Source organism: Lagopus leucura, unplaced genomic scaffold (genome assembly GCF_019238085.1).
Source record: "Lagopus leucura isolate 7727_CA_CO unplaced genomic scaffold, USGS_WTPT01 Super-Scaffold_739, whole genome shotgun sequence".
In the NCBI taxonomy this organism is placed as follows: Eukaryota; Metazoa; Chordata; class Aves; order Galliformes; family Phasianidae; genus Lagopus; species Lagopus leucura.
Genome location: NW_024962255.1, coordinates 6,901,955 through 6,929,617, shown reverse-complemented (window position 1 = coordinate 6,929,617; position 27,663 = coordinate 6,901,955). Strand labels below are relative to the sequence as shown.

At 39.0% G+C, this 27,663-nt stretch overlaps 1 protein-coding gene across 4 annotated transcripts in view; it reads left to right on the top strand.

Moving 5' to 3' along the window:
* Positions 1-24,933, top strand: part of CCSER2 (coiled-coil serine rich protein 2) — a 71,622-nt gene extending 46,689 nt beyond the window's left edge. For 3 of the 4 annotated variants that reach the window (XM_042863035.1, XM_042863037.1, XM_042863036.1), the window contains exon 10: positions 19,672-24,933. In XM_042863035.1, the coding sequence (XP_042718969.1) occupies positions 19,672-20,493 (822 nt within the window). In that variant the 3' untranslated portion in view covers positions 20,494-24,933. Of the gene's footprint in view, positions 1-9,818; positions 9,904-19,671 lie in introns of all 4 variants that reach the window. The other variant, XM_042863039.1, reaches the window with a different exon arrangement.
* The last annotated feature ends 2,730 nt before the right edge of the window (positions 24,934-27,663 follow it).

The window sequence follows — 27,663 nt, the reverse complement described above, 5'->3', positions numbered from 1 at the left end:
TCTGAGGAAAAGTAACAGCATATTCTAACCTTAAGTCCCTAGATGTAAACAATGAAAGTTACTTAATTTCTTCACAGTCACATATTTGGAGAAATGGTCAAATTAAAAAAAATTGTTGGATGAATGTCAGCTTGACAGAGGACATCCTTGTTCTCATACGTTGTTGCATAGAAATACTGCTGCCACATACAAAGTTATTGCATTCACAGTATAACTGTAAGGGAATACTTCAGATGGAATGTTGGTGGGGGGAGACAACATTTTTGTTATTTTATGGGAACAGTTTTTTTCTGAATGATGAACAAGGCTTTTATCAATCGCCAGCAAGTAGTCTTCAGATTGGTCTTCAGGTACTACTTTAGCTAGAGAATCCTGAAAAATCATCTTTACAAGATTAAAAATGGGTTAGACTCTTTAGCTTCCTTTTACCCTGCCATAAGTTTTTTTGATACCAAATTGTAATTAAGATGAATCAACCTTGCCGCCCGTCTAAAACTATTCTCAATATCTAGTGCTAGGGTAGAAATGCCACCTTGTAGCATGCTCACCACTTCCTAGTGAATCTTCTTTTCCATTGAGACCATGCTTTCCAACCTTCTGCTGTGTGATTAGAACCCAGGGTAAACGAAACATAACCTTAAGTGGCTCTCTTTTTTTTCTTTCTGTGGCACCTCTGTTTTTCCACTAAGCACATGGAATGTCCTTGATGCTCATCCCATTCATTTCTGTTCTCCTGTACCTTTGGAGCTCTTGAGCTCATGTTTTTTTCCCAAGATTTAGTTTCATGTATGATGACATGCATGTGATGTTTTTCCATACTGATACTGTTGCTGAGTTAGTGGCTACTGTTGTTTCCATGGTCTTTTTTTCCTTATCTCATTTTCTGTATAAATTCAGAATTAGATTAGTAACTATTAGAAGTTAATTGTTAGGTGCAAAAGCTTTAATTTGAGCAATCTGTAGCGTTAATTGTTGAGACCAAGATATCGGGAGATGGAGGATGGAAGAGGCAGGTTAGTATTTCAGCTAAGAGCATTCAGTAGGCCCAATTATCTCTTTGGTCAGATAGAAGTGTGTGTCTTCTTCAAAGTTCAGTACTTTTGTTCAGAAAGACACTTAATTGCCATACAGAAATCGTCAGGTTGTAAGGGAGAATGTCTATAAATTAAAAGAAAAATAACATAACCCATACTATGTTCATGGCTGGGGGCGTGTGTGTATGTATGTACACATGTATGCACAAACTTATGCAATGTAAGCTGCTTTTCAGGAACTGTTACTTGTAAATCATAAAGCTCAAAGTTTGGGGCACAGTGTTTGCTTTATCTTCTGGCTAAATATACAGTATAAATATAGCAAGCCTTGGCACAAAGTCATTGTTGATCTGGAACTCAATGACAGTGTCACTTGCAGTAGAAAGAAGAAACAAAAGACTGCATTTTCTTGAGGGATGAATACAGTAAAAGCAAATAGCAGGAGACAGGTGACAAAAATGTATTCTCACTAGAAGAAAGAGTCTTAAATTTTTTTTTGCTCTATTAACGTTTTGTTCATTTTAAAATAATAGGCTTGAACTGAGGGTGCAGGCTGGTAAAAAAAAAAAAAACAAAACAACAACAACACAACAAAACAGGTTCATTGCATCTAAACATGATTTAAATCACAAATGGATATTGTTTATGGAAACTAGGAAGGTTTTGTGTAGGCTATGGTTTTAAAAATGAAATTATAATTGAATTTTTTGTAGTAGATGTAGAAATCAGAGGCATAAGCTTTTTGTATCTTTTAGTGTATTAATAATTAGCAAAGTTGATATTCAAAACAAAACTGTTTTGTTTCTTTCTAAGCTCTGACCTGCCAGTTACTTTAAATGATGTCAAATATCAGAAGTTACTTCAGTTACATTGGTGTAACTTTATTCAGAAATTCTAGCAAAACTGATACTATAATTCAATTCATGAAGCACAAGTCCTTGTACATACTATAATTTGCTGTGTCAGAAAGTACTTCGTATTTGTACTTAATGTAGTATTTCATAAAGAATGGACACCAGAATGAACTAGACAATACTGAGAGTGGAAATCAGCTATTAAGAGATCTCAGGAATATAAAAACTATATGCAAGTTATTCCAAGTTTAGTCTCTGTTTAAAATAGCTAATAATCTTGCTAGCATTATGGTTTCCCTAATTAATAGACTTGTAAGTATCATTAATCGTATTCTTTCACAGATGTTTTTGTTTCTTTCTACATTTCTTGAAAATGGCCCATCCTGATGTAGTAATGAATTTATCTGCGACCACAGTTTTGTGAAAGTAGCTTTCGGGTTTTTTCTACCTATTCAAAGATAAACATGTATGTAAATGTAAGCTATACAAATTTAGGTTCACTCTTCAAACTCATTTTGAAAGCTGAGCAATTGAGATTTGATAGTTAGCTATCTGTTGCCCAGCCACCCTCTGTTACATAGATGTTTTCCATGTAGTGTCCTGCTCAAAACTACATTCTGTAGTTTTATTGTCTGTACAGTCAGTGATAAATTAGGGGGAACCATTATTTTTGGTTAGCTATCCTCAAGAGTAAAGTCTTCTGCAATTATTGACTGACAGAGCTGGATCATGACATTTCTGGAAGGACTTTATATGGATCTCATTTAATTAATTCACTTCCAGTCAATATGTGCCTCTTCTGTAGTTGTGATGAAAAACAGAAGTAAATAAAGCCTTGAAGAGCATACTGAATATAAATTTGCCTGAAGAATTCAGTGTTGGTGGAGAAAGCTTACAGTGTGGCATCTGTTGCTGCAACTGTCTGGCAGGTTTGCAGCACTGTTTCAGTAATAATAAATACTTCTCCGAAATCAGGTTTATGTGTCAAGCTTTTGCTTTATGTTGACAAATTATTTGGCTTCTAGGACTGGAAAGGTTGTTTGCAGATGCTGAAAATCAGAGCAAATAATGATTAAAACCTTGAATTTAGACGAAGATGCCTGTAAAGGATTCTCACCCCTGAGATCAGTTCCTTAGCATCTTCTTAATTTGAATGTTCCCCCATGCCCTGGAACAGTAAATATAGTGTGGTAAGAGTTGATTTCTTCCTTTGTCTCAGAGAAGTAATGATAAGATCAAGTTTTGCTTCCTATATAAGCTCATTCACGTCTCTTTTAAAACACTGTGTGTGGGAGCATGTGTATTCTTGCTATATTTCTTCTGCACTTTGCCTTTTGTTAGAATATTGTTCCAGCGTACTTTTGCCAAGCCTCTCACACAGTTTTAGTAAACCTTCATAATCATTTGGCTGCCTCTGTGTTCTGTTGTCATCTTTGAGTTTCTTCTTTCACCTTGGCCTTAGATTTTCATGTATGCTTTGACTCTGCAACTGTTAATTCAAACTCCCAGATGCTGAAGCCTAATCAGTGTGTGTTTATCTTCACATTTAAGACAGGTTTCTGCCATTGTCAAGCACTTCTCTATTGTTCACTTGCTCTTCTGTTATACAAAGGTTGCTCTGAAAGTAATACTTCCTATTTATTTTCATGGAAACTACAACAGCTACAAAGGGCACAATAACACTTTTTGATAGAGCAAGTTCTCGGCTACAAAACACCTTTTTTTTTCTTTTCAACATAGTTACTGCTACTAGCTGTACATTTTTGCCAACAACAAACAAAAGCCTACATGCCATGCTCATAAAAATCTGCACCAATGTAAGTGGTGCACTCACAGCTGCCGTGATAGCTTTGTTGCTAAGAAAATATTGCCCACGCAGTCTGTCATTCATTAGTCTGACCAGATAGAAGTCAGGAGGCCCCAAATACAGACTGATATGTTGGATGTGGTGGGACAGCCCAGCCAAGAATTGCAATGTTCTCCATGGTCTTCAAGCTGGTATGGGACCTGACTTTATCGTGTTGCAAGAGAAAAGTTGCCACCTTCTCTGCCCTGACTCTGGAAATTTGAGCATTCAGCTTAGTGTCACAATGTAGTAGTCAGAATTTATGGTTTGTCTCTGTTTCAGGAAAATCCAGAAGGATTGCCCCTTTCCTATTGCAAAACATAGTGCACATCCCTTTACTTGCTGAGGGCTGAGCCTGGAACATTTTCTTTGATGGAGTTTACATGTCGTCACTCCATCAACTGCTGTTTTGACTCCAGCTTGTAGTGGCACCACATCTTGTCACCAGTAATCGCAATCCAGGAAACTCACCTTTAGCCTCATATTTGTTGAGTAGGTTCTGACAAACTTGCATATACTGTTCTTTTTGTTCCTGCTGAAATGTTACCACCTAGCCCCTCATTGTGCTCACATCCACTTCTCATCTCCATCAATATTAAATAAGCATCAGTGAATGGGTGCCACTTGTTCCACATGAAGGAACTGAGTTCCATACCTGTGCTTCATCAGCACTTCCATGTCAGACACCATTCTGTCAGACTGCCCTTCTGCTGCCATCAGCTGCAAAACAACAATATGTAACAGAATATTATCAGGAAGGTTCAACCTCTACTGCCTGTGATTTCATGGGCCACTATAATGAAATAGGAGATAATACTTTCAGAGCAGCCCTGGCAGTATTACTAATACACTTTGTTGGTAGCACAGAAAGTAAGTGGTCTATGTAGTTACGTTGTACATCTGCTTCTTGCTTTGTTAAAGTAACACTGTTACAGTGTGTAACACGCAGGCACTTGCCCAGAAGTGGGCTGTTAAAGCTCTCATGGATGATTTTTGTTTAGTGAAAAACTACCATGTGGAACTTAATCTATACTTTCAAAATTATCATTGCATGCCAGGGTTAATTATTTGCATCTTCCTGCTGCTGGGCTAGCAAAAGGCAACTGATGCAAAAACATTTGGTTTACACTGATGCTTAAAGCATGTTGTATGTTTCTTTATGATGTGTTCTTGTAACAACTGGGGCAACTGGTAATGCTAGGTGAGACAGCAAAAATCATCTTATTAATGCTCAAAACCTCCAGACATATGGATCGTTCCTGCATTTTTTCTGTGCAGTAGGAAAAACTTCTCTTAATAGTAGTAGCTTTGAATATTGGTGTACCCATGGAAAAAGAGTTGCACTATTTGGCTGATAGCCTAAGACTACTAACACAGGAGTAGCTTAGAAATTTTTCTCTTCTCCTGCTGTGGCAGAAGCATGTTATAGAATCATGAAGCTTGGAAAAGACCATTAAGGTCATCTTGTCCAACCATTAACCCATGTCCACTAGCCGTATCTCTCAGTGCCATATCTACCTTTTTCTTGAAGACCTCCAGGGGTGGTGACTCCATCACCGTCCTGGGCAGCCTGTGCCAATGCATCACCATTTTTTTCTGAGAATAGAATGTTCTTAATATCCGATTTGAACTTCCCCCTGTTGCAACATAAGGCCATTACCTCTCATCCTATTATTAGTTACCTGGAAAAGGATGCTAACACCCTTTTGTACTTGTCTAGAGTGATGATATCTTCCCTGAGCCTCCTTGTCTCCAGACTAAAACAGTCCCAGTTTCCTCAGTCGCTCCTCATAATGCCTGTGCTCCAGACCCTTCCCTGGACACACTCCAGGGCCCAATGTCTTTCTTGCAGTGAGGGGCCCAAAACTGAACATCAGTACTCAAGGTATGGCCTCACCAAAGCTGAGTACAGGGTGACAATCCCTGCTTGTGCTGGCTGCACTGTTTCTGATACAGGCCGTGATGCTGTCAGCCTTTGTGGCCACCTGGGCACACGGCTGGCTTATGGTCAGTTGGCTGTCAGCTAACACCCCCAGATCCTTGTCCTCTCTGCTACTTGTCAGTCATTATGAACTCATGCCTGGTAGCAATGTATGAGGTTGTTGTGAGCAAAGTGCAGGACCCAGCACTTGATCCTGTTAATGCTCACACAGTTGCTTCTGCCCAGCTATCCAGCTTGTCCAGATGACTCTGTAGGGCCTTCCTACCCCCAGGCAGATCAATATTTCCTCCTAACTTGGTGTTATCTGCAAACTTCCTGGGGGTGTGCTCAGTGCCCTCATCCAGGTCATCAATAAAGATAGTGGCCAGACCCCAGTACTGACCCGTGGGGCACACCACTCATAACCAGTCACTGGCTGCATTTAACTCCATCCATCACCACTCTTTGGGCCCAGCCCTCCAACCAGCTCTTTACTCAGCAAGGAGTGTATCTGTCTAAGCTATGGCCTGTCAGGTTCCCCAGGAGAATACTGTGGGAGACAGTGCCAGAGGCTTTGCTGAAGTCTAGTTATACTACGTGAACAGCCTTTCTCTCATCCACCAGGCAGGCTACCTGGTCATAGGAGATGAGGCTGGTCAAGCAGGACCTGCTTTCATGAACCTGTGCTGCCTAGACCTGATTTCCTGGTTATGCTGCATTTCCTTTTATTCATGTGATGGGTTATTCCAAGGTTCAAGTCTCTTTATAGCACTGGAAAAGTCTGGTGGTGATATTTTTATATTTTTATAAGGATTTTTTTTAGTATTTTTTACTAAAATTTAAGAACAACAACAACAAACAAGTTTCCCAGTGCATTTTGGTATAAAACTTCACAAAGCTTTTAGCAACAATGGTACAATTTGTCAGGATCTATGGAAGCCGTTCATCTTGTTCTGGTTTGTGTGGACTTTGTTTTGGTGGATAGTTAACACTCTGAGTCACTTTTCTACTTTTCTTATAGGATGCTTTTACTGTTTTTGTTTGTTTGTTTGTGGGTTTTTGTTTTTCTGCTGTTTCACTGTTTCAATATCTGGGGAATGAGAGGAATGGGATTCAAGTTCAGTGCCTTGATGCACATAATAGCTGAGGGGGGAGGATCTGTTGAGGCTTCTGCCTGGCATTGAGGTGCAGGTGGGAAGACTTGTATCACAGCTGCAGAACCTTGAAAAATCCAAACATCTTTAAGTTTATTTTTTAAAATAAAAACGTAGGTAAGTAATATTCTCATCTTTTAATTCTGCTATTGCTTGCTTGTTGGTTTTAGAGACTTTCTGATAACTAAGCTATTTATTAAGAAACTGCAGTTTTCTGCGTACGTTAAGTATGTTCTATAATCTGAAGAGACATACTTATTAGTGTGTATATGCTTATTTTTCTTGGGCATCCGAGAAAAATCCATTGTGTATTTGGCGAATAGAGGGAGATGAGTATGAGGCTTTTTGAAAAAAAGAAAAAGCTTTGTAAATTTCTTTGCTGGAGTCTTGTACACTATTAAAAGAAAAGCCATCTTTTCCTAAGTCAGACTTAATGTCAGATAGCTATCTCTTAATGTAATTTATGTAGAGGATCAGTGTAATATTTATCACTTGTAAAATCAACGCAAGTTATAATACATTAACAAATCTCCAGTACTGTATTTCCTGTTCCCTATTTGATTCCATTGATGTTGATTTTTAATTACTTTCTTTTGATGTACAATTAGGCAATGCTTTTGATTTTTACGAAGGAGAAATTCAGCTTTTGTTTGAGACTTGTCCGTATGGAGCAATGTGAACTTTGAAGTCTGCTGCCAGAGTGATAACTAGGTCTGCTTCTCAACTTATAAGATGTTCCTTGGCATTTCTGAGAGGGGAACTGAGCCATGCCTGGAGAGCAGTTCAGTCTAGCAGGCAAGATACTGAAACAAGTTAATTGCCCATTCTCCATTTACTTCAGTCAACCAACAATGATTAAATACCACGAATAATTACTGAGCAGACTGGATTTAGGGCTGTTCTTTGAAGTGTTAATATGGATGCCTAAAAGGTACTGAAATGTATCAAGGCATCTAAATATTTCTTCACTTTTACAATAGTATCATAGCTATTAAGTAGCTCAGCTTGCTTGCTCTTAATCTCTCATTTTAGAGAGAGGAAGGAAGAGGGTATAAAACTTTAGCCACTCTTCCTAATTTAATACATTAAAATATTAAAGAAGTCTGGCGAGGAAAAAAAAAAATACAACAAAACAAAAACTAAGCAATCAAAAAACAAACAAACCAACAACAGCAGAAAACCACGTTACCAACCTGAACAGTTCTCTACAAGATGAAACCGGTGAAACTGGCCTTCTTACTGTCTGGAGCCTGGACTATATTTAGAGAATGGAAGTCATTTTCTATTGTTCCTCCATGCTGACATAATGTAGGATGCAATGTGAGCAAACTGTATACAGATGGCCTGAAAAATGTGGTGTTTTGTACAGTGCTGCAGATATCCAAAGCTTTTCTTCATGTCTCATCAGTCAGGGATCAATTTGTCCTGTGCCTAGGAATATTTGTTTTTTAATACTAGTCTTGGTGCATTATCTTATGTTGTTTTGTCATACTGCTAAAGCTAGGAGCGTTCTTTCATGCAGTAGTCTAAAAGTTGTGTGAACTCTAATGGCTACTGAGAGCAGACTGTGAGGACATGTGAAGTAATCAGTATCTCCATCTAGAGTTTATCAGATGACAGTGAACTTTTTCCTGGTGATTTCTCTTAAGTAATTGATACAACTCTTCTTCTGAAGAAGAATGAAGGAGTCTTCACTACTTTTTTCTTTGTTTTCTGTTCTAGTTTAAGAGTATTCTACCTGGCAAGTTCCATGACTTGATTTAGAAGGATATGTTAAGTTACATCTTAACAGTAACGAAACTTGGAATAATGATGTATGAAGTCTAACTAGATGTAGAAAAGTGGTGGGTCAGGGAAATGTTTAAACTTGCACTAGGATAAAAAAAAAAAACAGACTGTTTATTTGTAGAAATCATATGGTACTTAATAAACTTTGAAAAGAATCATGGAAATAAAATACTATTTCTCAACCATGGCAGTGAGATGTGCAACAGGCTAGCAGAGAAACTAGAGGGGAGGGGCAAACCATTTTTCTGGTTCTTTTGATAGAGATGTTTGTTTAGATATGAAATTCCTGCTATCTGAAGAAATAGCTGCAAATGGTTGCTGTTGCTGTCTGCTGGTTACTGGTAGCTGGAAGCAAGGAAAGGTCTTACTCTTGGAAGCAGTGTTCCAGAACCCTTGGTAACAGATTTTCCACTGGTAAACAGTGAAGGGGCTGTAAAGACTTAAAGCTGACTTGCTGGAATGGAACATCAAGAGTATCCAATTTGAGAGGGCAACTTGGATAGGCATCTTTTAAAGGCATGGGTAGAGAGAAAAATATACACATAAAGTTACTTTTTCCTCTTGTCAATTCTGTGATGATCTGAAACATCTGATAGGCAAAACTGCAAGTAATCAACATACACAGTCACAGTTTTCTGATCCTGTAGTAGGGGGCTCAAGCTCCTAAAGCAAAGTGCAAGGCAAGCAGGTCAGTGTCATGCCTCCTCTTTCACAATCAATAATGCTATCAAAAGATGGGCTCAAAAGCATTGGGATTTATTGGGCATTTTTTTCTGATAAAGTCTTTTTAATTACAAATTGTTTGGTTTTCTAGAGGATCAGTGTTGTTAGCCAGTGTACTAATTGGTAAGGCATTTAAGAAACATATTGAAACCTGTAAAAATAAAAATTTCAACATGCATTTTCAACTTGAAAAGTTCAGCTACTGTATTTCTTCCTGGAAAAAAAAACCAACCAACTTTAACAGATTTGTGTGCATACATAATGAATAAAAATGGAGGTGTATTATAAGAGTTCTGGCTAGGTTAGGGTGTCACAATGCCATCACGTCCTGTGGACTTCAGTAGAATCTCACATTTACCTCAACAAAGTAGAAAAATTCGTAAATATATTGATGCCTTTCTGGGGGAAAACGGAAAAGAATGGTGTGGCTTTTTGGTGTCTTGTTTTTCCCTGTTCTCTTTTTTTATTATACTTCTCCCCCTCTCTCTTTCTGCACAGGGTGGGTATTCTGCTCCCTCCTTCTCTCCCTGGCAGGGCTCATTCCAGGGCATCCCTCGGACTGTTCCACCGCACCGCAGACAGAGTGAGTCTGTACTTCTCACTCATCTCCCTCACCGTGTTCCAGTAGAAGCTTCCCTTTGCACGCACTGTTCATCTTGTAGTATCCTCCTTTCTCAGGCAGATTTACAGGCATACACAACAGTCTGTGGCTAACCAAAATGCTTCCTTCAGCCAGCGTATCAGCAGCTACAACTTAGAGCTTTGTAACGGTTACTGAATGCTGATCCACTTCAGCAGATCTTCAGGCAAACCGGAGTAGTCCCATGTTTCCAGTCTTGTCTTAACATAAATCTTGCTTGCTGCATTTTCCCTTTGTTTTTCATGGCCGTAATATACTATCCCATTTGCATTTGTTCTGTTTGCTCATAAGTCTGCATGTATGCGTATGTGGATGTATTTACATGAATATGTTGTGGATGTACATAAAAAGATATTGGTGACAGTGTAGTTGTCATTGCCTCTCACAATAATTTTTCTTAACTTTTCAGAATGGCTTTCCCGAAACTAGTATTTTTTTTCTCCTAGTGTTTCTTGTAAAAATACTTCTAATACATTGAAGTGGCTGTTGCAAGACTTGCATGATTTGCTAACGTTGCTTTTGTGCTAGCTAAAGTGTGGGCTGATATAAGATGCTTTTGTTCTCTTGGCTTGGATCTGCAAAACAAAGACAATTGCTGATTTTAAAAATATGCACTTACGTAGATGTAGAGAAATGGTAAGTCTTATTTTGTGCTTTGGATTGCATTGTATACAGATAATTGTTCAAAGAAATATAACTAGTTAATAAAGCAAAGTTATATTTTTTAAATTCACTGTAATTTGAAAATTACAGTGTTTGTTTAGCAATGTCCAAGAGTGTATTTGGATGGGAAATGCAGTATAATTTTGGAAAAAGTAAGATTTCCAGGGCTGGTGGAGATCTGAAGAGTAAGCTTGCATTTATTTCAGTTTGAAATAATCCTGACAATTATTTCAACTGTAAGAAAAGAAAATCTTGTAAGATATCTCAAATTGTATTTCAAATACTCTCTTGACGTTTGTGACAAGATTCATTTAATCAACTCACCAGGAATGCACTTCCTGTTCCATAGGCTATTCTCTTTGCAATAGAAGGTTATGCTTTGTTTGTGTGTTTGCCTGTGTGTAAATGTAGTGAATGTAGAGCTCCCAACGCTGATCATCACGTGTTCTGTTTCTGGCTAGAGGTTAACAGTAGCACATCATGGCTTGTGTGCTGCCATATCAGCAGGGAATTGAAGTTTGAAAAGATTGGTCTTAAATCTGAGAAGCATATACATACCACAGTTTTGGAACTTAATAATCATAGAGCCAGAATTGACAGCAGTAACTGAGCTCCCAGATACGCACCTCTGTGTCATGTCATTTTTCTACTTTCTTAGCGGTTCTGAGCTCCTGCTTTTTTTCCACCCACTGCAGCAGCCTCCTATTCAAGGATTCCACAGTGAACTTCCATTACTAAAGCTGGTTGGATTTCAAGTATACATCCTACACATTAGATTCTATAAATGAATAGTTACTGGAGTTATCACTAGCATCTTTGCTAGTGATGGATCCTCCATACTAGGTTTCCTTTTGGTTCAGACAGATTTTAGGTCTTCTGTCTTTTAGTAAGGAATGCCAAAGGGAGGAAATTGAGGCAAGAGATGAGCTGGGTATCACCACTGAGAAGAAAAAAAAAAAGCAGTTCTTTTGCAATAATATTGAGATGGTGATGGGAACACAAAGGAGTGTTTTGGCATTGTTTTTCATCCAGAGATAATTGGAATTTAGCCTTTTGCATAGATTATGCACAAACTTGAACACTGGAATGTGGGAGGTTCTGTCCAAACATCAGGAAGCACTTCCTTATTGTACTGGTAGTGGAGCACTGGCACAGGCTTCTCCTTGGTGGTCTTCAGAAGGCTCCTGGATGTATCCCTGGGCACCCTGCTCTGGAGGTCCCTGCTGGAGCCAGAGTTGGGCCAGCATCCAGAGGGCCCTGCCAATCTCAACCACTGTGAGATTCAGGATCCCAAACCTAAGACAGCGTCTGCACTTGTGAATGATGCAAGTATTTGCAGTGTTATGGATAGATGATAACTACTTAGAAACACTGTAGATCAAGAATGTAAGTCTGTAAACCAGTCATATATAGTTGTTTGATATAATTTTACTTAATTTTATGGCTGCTGGACTGCTAATTATAGAATCATAGAATGGCCTGGGTTGAAAAGGACCACAACGATCATCTAGTTTGTGCAGGGTCGTCAGCCACCAGACCAGGGGCTTCCCAGAGCCACATCCAGTCTAGCCTTGAATGGGGCATCCACAACCTCCTTGGGCAAGCTATTCCAATGCGTCCCCACCCTCTATGTGGAAAAACTTCCTCCTAATATCTAACCTAAACCTCCCCTGTCTCAGTTTAAAACTATTCCCCCTGGTGCTATCACTATCCATCCTCATAAACAGCCGTTTCCCCTTCTGTTTATACGCTCCCTTCAAGTACTGGAAGGCCATAATGAGGTCTTCCCAGAGCCTTCTCTTCTTCAAGCTAAACAGGCCTTTTCTCATAGGAGAGCTGCTCCAGCCCTCTGATCATCTCAGTGCCCTCCTCTGGCCCCGCTCCAAGAGCTCCACGTCCTTCCTGTACTGGGGGCCCCAGGCCTGGACACAGCACTGCAGATGGGGACTCACGAGAGCCGAGTAGAGGGGGACAATCACCTCCCTCTCCCTGCTGGCCACCCCTTTTTAATGCAGCCTAGAACACAGTTGGCCTTCCGGGCTGCAGGTGCACACTGCTGGCTTGTGTCCAGCTTCTCATCCACCAGGACCCCAAGTCCTTCTCTGCAGTGCTGCTCTCAAGGAGATCTTCCCCCCGTTTGTATAAATACCTGGGATTGCCCTGACTCAAGCACCCTGCTCTTGGCTTTCTTGAACCTCATTAGGCTTTCATAAGCCCACTTCTCCAGCCTGTCCAGGTTCCTCTGGCTTCCCTTCCTTCCTTCTAATGTATCGGCTGCACCACTCAGCTCGGTGTCATCTGCAAACTTGCTGAGGGTGCACTCGATGCCATTGTCTGTGTCATTGATGAAGGTGTTGAAGAACACCAGTCCCAAGGCTGACCCCTGTGGGACACCGCTTGTGAGCAGTCTCTGCTGATCACATGTGCCCCTGCTGTCAAATATTATAATACTTTTGTGCATATGCTTCTTCTGTAAGCACTGATTTCAAGGTTGGTGTGCTTGCAGCCCAATTTGCCCTAAGATCCATCCATTCGAGGGGTTGTTATTTATTTATTTTTTTCCATGCTTTGGAATTATGTGCATGTTTTGTACTTCAAAGGAGAAGAGTTTTTGTAGTATTTTGTTGCTTCAGCAGCCTTGGAGACGATTCAGCATTCCATATTTCATAAACACTTTCCCAGTAGTGTGTGGATTTCTTTTTAAGAATGAAACTGGTTTTGTTATTCCAGTAACTCAGGTGTGCTGAACTTGATTCGTGTATTATGTATATAGGATATAATTTGATGACATAGCAAACTTTCTCCAATGCCATTCAAAACTTTCCTATTTGTATCCTGGAGTTTTAACAATGCATCTCTAGAAATACTACATTTTCAATAAGCCAACTATAAATTGTTACAATATAAGAATGTAATACCAGTGTATCTCAGCACCTATCTACATTTTCCTTTCAGAATAGAGATGAAAGCTGTTCTTTTGCTCACCTGAAGCTCTGCAGTTGTCTACATTTGTTTTCTAAGCACTTCATGGGAAAAGTATTTAGAGCTTTTGTATATAAGAATTACAAATAAAGGTAACGAAAGTAGTTCTAGCAGAATTTCCACGATAAATACATGAATTTCCTGACCAATTTAGGTTCTTGCGATGTCTTCATATTAACAGAACAAATTTGCTTCAGAAAATTAACTTGGAAGTTCTAAGAGTGATGAATTATTACAAATGTCCTGGAAAGACATTATTGCCCTTTGTGCTCTCACAACGCAACTAAATACATACAGTGTGCAGTTACATGGCCGTACTTTTCTGTTAGTTGCCCATATATCTGAATTTGTGGACAAAAAGCCTGCCTTGATGTACTGCATTATTTTCAGCAATTCTTTCTTTAGAAAGTTCTGTTTATACATGCACTATGCAGAAGAGTCCATGCTATGCCATATTATTATTTTGTTCCCTCACACAGTGGTGAATGATGGTCTGAAGAAAGGGGAGAGATTCGGTCTGTTATATCTCATAGTCTGATGTCATACTCCAACCTACCAAATGCTATTTTATGATGCTGGAACACAGGTTTAATACAGCTAACTAGAAGAAAAAGAAAGGGGAAAAAAATCAAAATATTAACAAATGCTACAGATTTAAGGTGTGAAATCTTGATCATAGAAAGTGACAGCTTTTCCATGTAGCCTTCCAGCAAGGCTGCATTTTCAAATGGAGGTGTGTGAAATGACAGCTTATCCTGTGCAATGGCAAAGAGATGTGATGTCAGAAAATGAAGCATATACGTGATGGAGTTTGTGTTCCTCCCTGCTCCTTTTCCAAAAAGAAGACACGTTAGTTTGGAGTCTCTTCAGACTCATGAGTGAGTTGCAAGGAAGATGGATGCAGTCAACAAGGTTGCAATATGTAATGCAGTTTAACTTATAATGTTGTTTATTGTTAGGTATCTAGCATATATGTGTTTGGATGCAGGTATTTTTGATGTATGTGCTTATAATCATACACAAATGCTGGTTAATATTCTGAAGGGTATTTGAGGTGTAAGAGATTAAATGTGCTGAAGACTTGAAGTTAAAAGAGCAGAGGTATTCCATGTGGATTTTGCTGTAAACATGGTTTGTGCTGCATTACTTAAACACTATTGCTGTCTTTATTTCTGGAAGATGGGTGAAAAACAAATGTGGGATATGCTAATTGCAATTTAAATGATGAAAAGTTGCAGTTCTGTCATGGCAATTGCTCAATGTTTTGTCTTGGTCCTCTGACATCATTGTCCTTGTCTTTTTCTTGTCTCTGCTTTCCCATTATGCCATTGGCAAGGAGTTGAGAAGTTAGTCCATTACTTCTGTGATAAAGCGTGGTACAGTACAACTTCAGATTTCTTCCCATCTCCTCCTCACGCATTTTATTGTTGTTCTTTTGCCCTATGCATGATGCATGTCTATTGGAGATGTGCACGTGGTTTTTATTTCTCATTCCTTCATTTCCTTTGTTTCTCAAAATACTGCAGGGAGAAAATGTCTATATTTAGTTCTGCAGAGATACTGTATGGGGAGTTGAGATGGGTATTGAGATTGGAGAAACAGAGTAACCAAAGCAAAAATGAAGGGAATTTTAAAGTAGAGATAGTGCAGTGCCTGTAACTGTTATGACTGCATTGACATAACTGCTTATCAGTATAACATGCTTATTTACATCTTCATTAGTTTTGCATCGGAAAACTATCTCAGTGGTTCAATACCTTTATACTAATGATAAACCTCTTCATGGATGTTGTTGGCGTTTTTCAATAGATGATCAGAGAAACAAGGAAAAATCCCTGAGGCTGATGTGATAGGAACTCCAATTGAATGATCTTGATTGGTGCATCAATATATCCAAGCAGTTGAAGCTTTTCAATATATCCAAGCAGTTGAAGCTTTTTGTAGCTACCACTACAGAAAATTCCATTTCTTCGTCTTGCAGTGTGTTCACAAAGCATTTTGTCTGCTGTACTTTCTGAGGAGAACTAACTGTCCTCAGTTACGTGGTACTAGAAATAAGTTTGAGCATCAAACTTTACATTCCAGAAACATCAGAAAGGAATGTAGGTGGTTTTGTCTCCCTGGATTTTTTTTCTTTGGACAAAAGAAGAAATCTTAGCATGACAGTCTCCACCAAGTCGTGGTCCATCTCCTTGAAATACTGTCTCGTGCATTTAAAGCAAGATAGGTGACAAATTTTTAGGAGTTCTATGAACTGAAGTATTATTCATAGGAGGGGAAATGCTTTGTTATCTTTTAATTCTTCCTCCTTGTGGCAGATTTCACCAAGCAGCGTTCTACTGGCTTTTAGACTAATAGCTTAGTCATAATGTGTTAAAACCTCATGAACAGGAGCTTGCATGTTTTGGAAGTGGTTTTCTACTTTCATTGTCGTCTTAGATGTGTAGCAACTTGAGATAATCTGCATTTCTGGTAACTGACCAGACTTTGAGTAAGTGGAAATATGAAGTTAGGAAATAGTGCGGTATTTAAAAAAAACTTTGCAAAAATGATATAAAATCTTTAGTGCCATCTTTATAATTTTGAGCACGTACCTGTCTTCTGTTTGAATTATGAACCTCACGGATCTTATGTTGTTATACCCTTTCAGATTATGAAAGGTAACAAGGGAAGGATGTATTTGGCTATTTTTCTACATAAAGCATTAATGCAAAATAGTCCAAATTAAAAACTCTAAATAATACCTATTCTACTGTCAAAAACCTTGAAATACCAGCATTATCAAAAGCTTGTTTCTCTGTTGTTTCTATTAACTTTCTTTTTCAGCAAGTTAATTTTTTTCTGATTAGTATAACTAGCGTAATTAGTTTCTAAGTTAGGATTTGTAGTGTCAGGAAAAATTTGCGTTTTTTGAGACTGGCATTTAGAAGCCCTTTCCAGGAGAAAGGAAAGGTTTTGCTGTTGTTTACATATTTGAACTCGACATAATATTACTTGCTATAAACATAATTTTTTTTTCTTCATTAGATGAGAAAATCAGTTATTTAAGTATTTGTACAGTAATAATATGTGCTTTGCTTTGATTTCTGTGCACATTTTTAGCAGTTTTGTTTTTGTAGGTGTGTTCTCAAAACAATAGTTTTGTATTGTAAACAGTTTGGCTAACATCTCATAAGGATAATAATTTCTGTAACCCATTACAGAAACTCTGAAAAACAGCATTAATACCTGTAGGATTTCTTAAACAAAGCTGTAACTTTTAAAATTTAGAATTACTTCTTGTTTTAGTACTTCCTGTAACATTGCTTGCTTAAGAAGGATGGTTTTGCATTTGACAGCACTCAGAAAAAATAGGTTGTTATGGAAAAGTACATTCATTCTAGACTGTTCAACATGTTTCTCACTTCACGTATTGATGTCACTGGTCCAACTTAGATGTTGCCTTTTCTTACAAGGACTGGTGTATTTTAAGTGGAAAAAGGTGGCTAGCAAATTGGAATTAGATTAAAGCACCTCAGTATTTCTCTCATTACCATTAATTTTTCTCGTTATGATGACTGAGGATTCTGTTTGCAGTAGAAATATTACAAGATGAAAGATGAAAATCTAAAGAATCCTGGAATGTGCTCTTGTTTTAGAAACATTATAGAATTTTAGCGTGCATTGATATCATTATAGTCTCTGCTAAACCTGAAAAGAACAAAAAGACTGAATGAATAATGTTTCACATTTTGAAGCTGAGAATAGTAATTCAAGAGAGTGCCTGAAGTGATAGTTGTACTCAAATCCCTTAGGACAAATGTTGCTTCTTCTATGCTGACTGTATTTTACTTGTAAGCAAATGCATTAAACATGTTGACTATGTGCATACACACTATAATTTAGTCAGGATTCAAGTAGTTTCAGCAAATTTCATGGATAGGACTAGCTTGTTGCAGTTGAGTTCCTTTATAAAGATGAGAAAATCATCCAAACTTGAAGCTTGTTAAAAAGTATAGTTTAAGTTCTAATTGGTTTTGGGGTTTGCTATGCATTGCAGGCTTCAATAATTCTTCCAAGACCTGTGTACAGGTTTAAGGTTTAGTTTGTGTTTGTACACACGTTAAGGTCTTTTTACAGGAAGGAACAAAGAAAACATACAAATGATAGAATTGTAGAATCACGGAGCAGCTCAGGTTGGAAGGGACCTCAGAGATCATGTAGTTTCAACACATTGCCATGGACAGAGTTGTCAGGTTTGAATGTGCCGCAGAATTTCTCAGTGGTTCAGACAGTGAGGTCACCTCAGTCATGGAATAGCTGTAATTTTTCTTTTTTTCCCCTTTTTTTCTGATTTCTGTGTTTCTGTCTCCTAACCGCTACCAGGGCAGCAATTGCAGTAGCCACAATGCAGTTCATAGCCAAAGGTGGAAGAAGTATGAGAGAGAAGTGTGTCGGATTCGCACTGGACAGGGAGACACAGCAGGGTTCATGCAGTGTGTGGAGGCTGCAGCAGACTGTAGCTAAAGCCGATTGATATACAAGGGAAAAGGCCCTGCCAGCCACCTGAGCGAGCTTCTCTCATTCACAGGCACTGCTGGTGAATATTAGCATGGTTATTTATTATGGATGAAAAGTATCAGGAGGGATACTGACTGAATTGTAGATCCCCAGAGCTTACCCTGTGCATAACATTTTCTCTGCATAGTCAGATGGGAATCTGAGGTAGACAGAGGAAAGAAGGATATGCAGCAAAACTGTGAAGTAATAGGAGAGCTGTGGTGTATCTATTTGGTGGAGACAAAACCTGCTTATTCATACGTTTCAGAACCTGATGAAGAAACTCCGAATTCTCACAGTAATTTGCCCTCCACAGGTATTTTCTTGACACTTGGTAGTTGGAAGCAAGCTTAAACTTTACACCTTGCACCTTAATTTAAATTGAAGCACTGCTGTTATCCATAAAAATGACCTGTCCTTTTTGGACTTCACTTTCTGATCCAGAAGAAGTACTGGCAATTTTCTTGTCCAGTACTAAAATGTCTCTTCTGGCAAAATACAACGTCTTTGTTGTGTTATTTTTCTCTCTTTGGTTATTAGCGTAGCACTATGTGATCTCTAGCTTAACATGTACTTTGTTATACTATTTTGTTGAAGATCATTTCTATACCAGCCCATCTGAATTCACTTCAAGATCAAGCAGTTTGCTGCATCTATTCTGTAACCTAATTATAGCATACCTGTATCCAATTTTCTGGCATCAGTTATGCAAAGAAAATGTGCTGTAAATTCGTTTACTTCCCCTCCTTTGTGCTTGCTTAGTCCCCAGCAGTGGTATTTTGTGAACTTCTGCTGCCCTTGGGCCGTCCTCTCCCTGTCCCGGATTTCACCCAGCAAAGGGGCTTATCTCTATTCATGAGGAAAGAAAGATGCAGTGTCAGAAAACTGGGTGAGAACTGTAAAGGGACACCTTCCTCATGTTTATAGCTATGTAGTATAACTCTCTGAACTTCACTGGGTTTGTTGTTTCTGCTTACTGTTCTGCACGTGAAGGAAATCAGAAGTAAACTACTGTCCAGTACAGGGAAACCTTATTGCAAATGAATATATTTTATATAAGCTCCGTTTCTGTGTGTACAGTATGTAGCAATGATGGAAGCTTTGGGGTAGCTAATTTGAGTACACAATGTATAGAAGCTAAAAGATGGATAGTCTGATAGCTGTTGCATTTGTTTAAGGATTTCAAATCAGAATTTAAACAGTATTTTTGTGTTGTTGTTAGGATGTCCTGCAGACTTAAGGTAAAACCATCAACCAAATCTTTTTATGTCTCTTACTTTACACTTTTTTTTTTTTTTTTTGTCTTTATTGTTGTGTATTCCAGTACTGGTTTAACTTTTTCCACCTAAGTTACAAATCACATTTGTTCATGTCTCATAAATCATCCTATTTTACCAAAGTAAAATGTTTTACTTTTATAAAAGATATACAGCTGTTACCAAGCATCCAGTTAGCATACTTGGGGTTCAGAGCGTTATCTGGTGCTTTCTTTGCCTAACATATTACTGCATTCTTTTCTTTTTACAGCCTCAAGTACTACAGCCTTCCAGCAGCCTTCCCAGTTCCACAGACCTCGTCCAGGGAAAACTAATAAAAATGCCACATATCGAGGCCCCCAGTGAATATTCTAAACATGGTGTGCATGAAAATGGCAATCATCAGAATCAAAATGCTGCAAATATATCTCTGAGAAATAGCCTGAATAGTGTAAACACTTCAGTGAACACACAATTAAGCATAAAAGATGAGAATACATTGCATTTGGAAAATGTGAAAAATAAATATACTGAAGATCCTGGGGAGGTGGCTAGTGATAAAAAAGGTATGTTACTATCATGTTCTCGTCTTCAGACCTCTACACGAATTGATGCTAGAGAGGTGCGGACTGAGGTAGCTGTGAAAGGTCAATCCTCGTTCATGTACCAGGCTTCTCGGCCAAAGACTTCAAGAATTGCAAAGCCCCCAACTGCTTTAGTGCCTCCTACAATGGCCGTACTCGCAAGGTCTGCAAATCATTCCTCTGCTTCCAAGGAACCTGAGCTTCTACCATCAAGTAGTTCGACTCAACTACAGCCAACGTCTGGTCCAGAGGACCTGAAGGGTAAACAGAGCCAGAAAGTGTCCAAACTTCGCCCACCAACTATATCCTTTGTTAAATCTAAGCAAGTGAGCAGTCAGAAATCCACATCGGTGTCTCAAGAGCCTCAAAGCACCAGTCTGAAAACTAACATCCCAAAGCCACAAGTGCAGAGAAAGGAAAATGTGCAAACACAGAACACCGCTTTGCATTCTGGGGACAGTGTGCCCTCTAGTCGGCATTCCCGCCTCCCTAAGCCAAAGACACATTGAGGACATACCTACGTCTCATTGGGTGATGTCATAAGTTAAATTGCTTCCTCTGTATTGACGGCCATTGAGGCTGTTTCATCTACAGCCTGAGTGAATAGCAAAGAGAGCATTTTCCTTTAGGGTTTGCATATTCTGTTTTTTTGTTCTGAAGCTCACGTTACGAGCTGTGCAGCAGTTCTTGAGAGTGTTAAATTATATTGTAATTCTGTATTAATTGTATTGCACAGTGATCTCAGTACTGAAGCCTGGTGGCCGTGAATACCAGAATGCTGCACTATGTATTCCAGGAGGGCAGAAATGATATCTTACCTCTGTTAACTTGAGTAATTAGACAATGAAATTACTATTCAGTTAAACAACTTGGTTCTTATTCAGTTTAACTACTTGGTTCTGAGGACTTGTTAGGTTAGAGTGGTAGAAAGTTAGAATTATTAGCAGATGTTTTATTGGCCATAATTCTGACTCTGTATTTCAGAGGCCTATGCAAAAATCCTCGTATTTATCATTATCTGAAGACTGACATATTTAATGTTATTTAATCGGATGGGTTGAGTGGTTTGTGTTGTTTTTGCTGTAATCTGAAGTTGCTCTGTTCTTTATTTATCTAGTTTTCACTCTTCACAGACAACAGGTTTCACATGGTGAAATGGATCTTCTCTCTTAAACAGCATCATTTGTTAAGATATTGTGGTATGTTTTTATTGTGTAATAGACACATTACTGGGTAGATTCTCAAAATGTAGTGCTAAGGATATTTGTGCAAAACCTTGCAATGCAGGCTCTTATGAATTGGTAAGTAAGGAGCCCAGGGGAATTAGGGGTCCATAACACCTATGTTGAGGTTGCACAACATGCATTTTAATGGATATATTTTAACTTTTATTGTACTGTTTGTATTTATTGATTTCTGTTTAATATTGAAAGACTCTGAAGTACCTGACTTGAAACGTTTGCACAAATTTTGCCATATGTGTAAGGATTTGAAACTATTTTACGTAATAAAACTTGTATTAAAAAAGCAACTATTTTTAAATAATAATAAATTAACCCAATTTATTTGTCCTTATCGAGAGCTGGTACTCTAAGAGTTTTTCAGAGATGTGCATTTTGTTTTGGGAGTTTTTCTGTAAAATTTTTTTTTCTGCAATTATTCAAGAAGTGCATGATAACTGGCAAGGAGCATTTGGGGGGAAATAAAACAGAAAAATCAACATTCTTCGGCTTTATAGGGTAAGTTTTTTTTTTTGTTGTTATTTTTTTTAAAGTGATGTGGAAATGTGCCCATCATGGTGCAACTATGGGACCATAACACATGAGCTGTGAGTTGAATATATGCATATCCAGTCACGTGTTCTGGAAACTTAATGTGACGTCCCATCTGCTATTCTCCTCTTTCCCTTCACTGAATAGTAGATGTTAATGTTTTGGGGTTGGTTTTTTTTTTCTATTCTTGAGTTGTTTTTAAGATAAGCAGCAGAAGGCTGTTACAGTTCACTTAAAATCTGTTCGTGTACAGCATATGATGACAGAAAAATGAAATACAGTAAAAGTTTGTTCTAGGCTTTGGCCTTAGGACATTGGCATATTGCAGTATTTTCTTTGAGAAAATGAAGTGAATGGGCATAGACATTTCATAAATATTTTCCACAATTACGTTGTGTTGTATCAGCCCTTCAACTCAGGATATCCTTATGGATACCTTGGTTGGATGGGTAAATGGAGAAAATGCATGCAATTTGAATTTCTCGGTACATAATGAGTGTCCCCCAAAGGTTTGGATTCATCGTGCTGTAAATTCTTCTAACTGTCAAAGTATAGAAAAATGAGAGGTTTGGAGGAGGAAGGAGTTAGGGGTGGCTTACATTCCAGAACTGCTTCTAAGAATCTGAAGTAAGAGGCCTACAGGACTTCCTGGTAATTGAAGGGGCTATGTTGAGGATAATGTAACCTAGAAGTAATGAGTAACAGTAAGTGCTGTAGTTGATACAAGATGAAAATAGATGCAACTCAAGATGGCTGTTACAAATACTCTCCAGGAGGAAAAAAAAAAAAAAAAAAAAAGTGTTTTCTTGCGGAGCATTGAATTAGATGGCCTTCAGTGTAAACGTGTACTTCTGATAATGATTTTTTGAATATTTCCCAAATGAGCTCCTGGCAGCTAACTTTGTTACTCAAGAGTTGAAAAACTGCCAAGGGAATGGTCAGGTTCCCAGTTTGTTTTCTGGTCCGTATAGATTTCTGCGGAAGGTTTTTATGTTCACTTTCCTTGAAGAGAGGCTGATTTTATTTTTGGTTGTATGTGTTTTTATGTAAAATAATAATAATAATAATAATTCTTTTCACTTAATCCAACTGATGGATATTTCACCATGAATTTTGTTGCTTTTTATTCTGGAATTGTCACCAGTCTGGTTTAGTGATGTTAAAGTTTGTATGTTTACATTTAAAAGAACAGACATCCATCTGACTGCACCTTTACTGAAAACTTGGGAACGAAGCAGAGAGATTACTAGGATTTTTGGAATACAGAAGGTGGCTCTTCATTTTATTTTTAGAATAACAAAAATACATTATTCGGTGGCTTTTCTTCCCTGTTAAAGGGGCATAAATTGATCATAATTTTTGATGTTAATAAATAGCACTTCTCCATTTTGTTCTGTTGAAGATTAGAGAGACATTGAGCTGGAGATACTGGGATTTGCTCACGGATGAGACAGATGCTAGTCTGAATTGTTTGTATTCAGCTGCTAACCTCACATCCCTGTAAAGTATTTTAGCTCTTCTGACTTTCCCAGGAAAGGCTCTGTTGCATGTATAGTAAGTCCAGAGTATGAGCAAAGCCTGTCAGCAGATAGGTGAGGGGGAAGAGTAGCAGTGAAGTGAAGTTTGAAGGCTCACTTCGGTGAAGGATAGGAGTTGGGGGGGAGACAGGTAAGAGGGTGTTTGTACAGCTTGTAGAATGGGATTAAGTAAGTATTTTCGGGTAATCTATCTACCTTATGGAAGGTGCAGATATATAATCAGTACTTGTGCAGATTGTTCTAAATGCATAAATTATTTTATATCTTTAAATTTTTGGGTTTTTTTAGATTATTGCATTTTTTAATGTCTTATTCTTTTGTGCAGTATTCACAGAAGTATTAAAACTACTGTTCAGTGTGTGTGTACAGAGGCAATTACATGTTTTAACAAGTGAATAGACACAAAAGAAAAAACAGAATTGCACTTTAAATGAGCTTTATTGCTTGGAGTTGTGCCTAAAATAATCTAGATGCCTCCTGCTGTGTATGGCTTTTGTTTGAAACTAATTTCCCTGTTAGTGTTACTGTTTCCAAGATATCTTCACATCACTTTCACAAAATTGATATGCACTCTAGCATGTTTGAAAATAGTCATGTAGTGTACTGAGTTTTTGTTGTGCAATGGCTTTAAATTTTCTGTGGAGTTTTAACACTGCTGAAGCAGCCAGTTACCTTCCGCTTCCCTGAAGCCAACACTTCATTTTGCCAATCTAGGCCAAAGGCAGCATTTTCTTAGGACTAGCATAGCCCTTCAAAAAAATTATGATCCCAGCATATCTTTTTGCTGGGGAGAAAAAAAAAAAAAAAAAAAAAAAAAGTGCAATACTGACTGTTAGAATTCCTGCAAATGATCACAAAAGCCTAGAAAATCCTAAATTGCACTGAATTTTTCATGTAGTTCTGAGAAAGGTGGGTTCTTTAGACTCACTGCTGTGAGAGTCGAAGTTAGACGTAGCAATTAGACTGCACCATAGCTCAGTAAGATTTAATTCATCCTCGATCTAAATGCCCATGTGTTGTAATGATGCTGGAAAACTGGTTACCATTTGCGTGATTTACTTTGTTTGCATGTCACAACCATATGCACATCCTATTCTAAAATGTCATATTGGGTAGGTTGCATGTTGCGGGGGGGAGAAGTATTTGTTTTTGCACAGCACATAATCCTCTTATTGTGGACATTTTCTTGCCATTCATAATGGCGTTCTGCTCTTGAATTGGGCTTCCGTAACTATTCCTTATCTTGTTATAGTGGCTTTTTCTGAGCAGAGTGGATTTAATACATGATTTTGGTGGTAGGCCTCAGTATGTAATCTTAACAACGCTATTGAGGAAATTCAGTCACTGTTGTGGGAAAGCTTCTAGCTGCCTACTCAACTATAAAAGCATCATAATAAAAAACAGTATAATTCCAGTGTCAATGAAATCTTAAATTCAGTACTAGCTAAAACAAGAGGTACCCTTACTATATCTGCTTGGTTGGTTTTTTTTTTTTTTGTTTTGTTTTTTTTTTACCCAGGCCAGAGTAAATATTGTATATTGGGATTTGCTTGTAAAGTTGATTTAAAACCCTGTATGTAAAAATTCCTTCCTCAATGTTGCTCTAGTGAATAAAAATAAAAGTCATAATTCTAATCAGTCCCTATTTCTCCTGACTGTTCACTTCATATATATATATATATATATATATATATATATATATATGTATTTAAATTGTCATTGAGTGTGCAGAATTATGCAATGCAAAGGGAGTGGTGGCAGTGGTGGAAGATTCTTTAAGCTTACAATTGTTTTCTCACGAACTTGTCTTTCTTCAACAGACTTGCAGCTTTTTTCCTCTGACTTAAAGCTTGAGAGCAATTAAAAACAGACAAAAGGCATAGAAAAGCTATGAGCAAGGACTGATGTGGTTAGTTTTTGAAGGTATGTTATTTCAATTCTAATGCACAGTTGAGGAGAGTAAATGGTCAAGTCGTAGTTTTATTGTGTAAACTAAATTGATCTCTTATGATAATAACTTTGAGTGTGTTACATATGGCTTCCAAGTTCAAGCATAAAATATAAACCTTCCTCATCTGAGGCCCATAAAGCTAGTTATATACTGGTGGATCCTCCTCCCTTGTTTCTGCTGGGTTAGCCTGCTTTTCATTGCTTGATGAACAGCACTGTATTTTAGTGGCGTCTGATCCTATCTGTGTGATCACCAGAAGATAAATAGCTGATGCAGTGACTGTGTTGTTAGCATACTTAAAAGCTGGAGTTCACATGGCTCTCCCATTCTTTCTTCCCTGCCATCTCCTATCCAGAGGCGTAGGCCCTACAGCAGTGATGTGCTTGGCCTTAAAACAGTGTTCTACTCACACTGGAAAAGATCTGCTGTGCTGTCATTGGGCATAACGCTATGTGTGAGAAGAAAGTGTTAGGTGATGACACTTCCCTCCTTTTGAAACCCAGAATCAACATCTTTGTCACCTTTGCTGGTACAGAAATGGCATTTTCATGAGTACACTTGAATATTGCTGAACCACAAGACAAATTATTATTGACTGGTGAGGTGCCAGAAGATTGGAGGCTTGCCAATGTGACTCCCATTTACAAGAAAGGTCGTAAGGAGGATCCGGGGAACTACAGGCCTGTTAGCCTGACCTCGGTGCCAGGGAAGGTTATGGAGCAGATTGTCTTGAGGGAGATCATGCGGCATGTGCGGGATGACCAGGGGATCAGGCCTAGCCAGCATGGGTTCATGAAGGGCAGGTCCTGCTTGACCAACCTGATCTCCTTCTATGATCTAGTGACCCATCTGGTAGATGAGGGAAAGGCTGTTGATGTGATCTACCTAGACTTCAGCAAAGCCTTTGACACTGTCTCCCACAGCATTCTCCTGCAGAAGCTGGCAGCCAGAGGCTTGGATGGGTACACTCTTGGCTGGGTAAGGAGCTGGCTGGAGGGCCGGGCTCAGAGAGTGGTGGTGAATGGAGTCAAATCCAGCTGGCGACCGGTCGTGAGTGGTGTTCCGCAGGGGTCGGTGCTGGGGCCTGTCCTCTTCAATATCTTGATTGATGACCTGGATGAGGGCATCGAGTGCACCCTCAGTAAATTCGCAGATGACACCAAATTGGCTGGAAGTGTGGATCTGCCTGGGGGTAGCGAGGCCCTACAGAGGGATCTGGACAGGCTGGAGAGCTGGGCTGGAGCCAATGGGATGAGTTTCAACAAGGCCAAATGCCGGGTCCTGCACTTCGGCCACAACAACCCCAGGCGACGCTACAGGCTTGGGGCGGTGTGGCTGGAGGACTGCGTAGAGGAAATGGACCTGGGGGTATTGATTGATGCTCGGCTGAACATGAGCCGACAGTGTGCCCAGGTGCCCAAGAAGGCCAATGGCATCCTGGCTTGCAACAGAAACAGTGTTGCAAGCAGGAGCAGAGAGGTGATTGTTCCCCTATATTCAGCACTCGTGAGGCTGCACCTCGAGTACTGTGTCCGGTTTTGGGCCCCTCACTGCAAGAAAGATATTGAGGCCCTGGAACGTGTTCAAAGGAGGGCGACAAAGCTGGTGAGGGGTCTGGAACACAGGCCATATGAGGAGCGGCTGAAGGAGCTGGGAATGTTCAGCCTGGAGAAGAGGAGGCTCAGGGGAGACCTCATTGCTCTCTATAACTTCCTGAAGGGAGGTTGTAGTGAGCTGGGGGTCGGCCTCTTCTCTCGTGCCATTAGTGATAGGACCAGAGGGAATGGTTTCAAGCTACGGCAGGGGAGATTCAGGCTGGACATCAGGAAGTATTACTTTTCAGCAAGGGTGGTCAGGCACTGGAATGGACTGCCCAGGGAGGTGGTGGAATCGCCGACCCTGGGGGTGTTCAAGGAAAGACTGGATGTTGTGTTGAGGGACATGGTTTAGTAGGAGCTATTGGGAATAGGTGAACGGTTGGACTGGATGATCTTGAAGGTCTTTTCCAACCTTGGTGATTCTATGATTCTATGATTATTGAACCATGTAATATTAACCAGATTCATGTGGTTGCTGCTTTCCCTGGGTTACAAGTATCAGCTGTTCTTTCAAATGAGAACTGACTGCGCAGAGGATGTTGAATGTAAGTACTGCAGCTCTGAAAATATGAGTCCCTCAAGTATGTAATGAGAATTAGGCAGTCTGAAAAATTACAGGAAGATTTTTTGTTACTAGTTTCAGTTGTCTTCTGTGAAACCATAGCCATGTGGAGTCTTTGGGTCCCGTACAATAGGTGGAGTACTTCTATATGCTTAATTCTGATTATAGTTGGGGATTTTATATACAGCTGAAGACAGGAGTAATTGCTCATATACAGAGCAGAAACTAACTTAGAAGTATTCCAGTCTTTGGTTATTC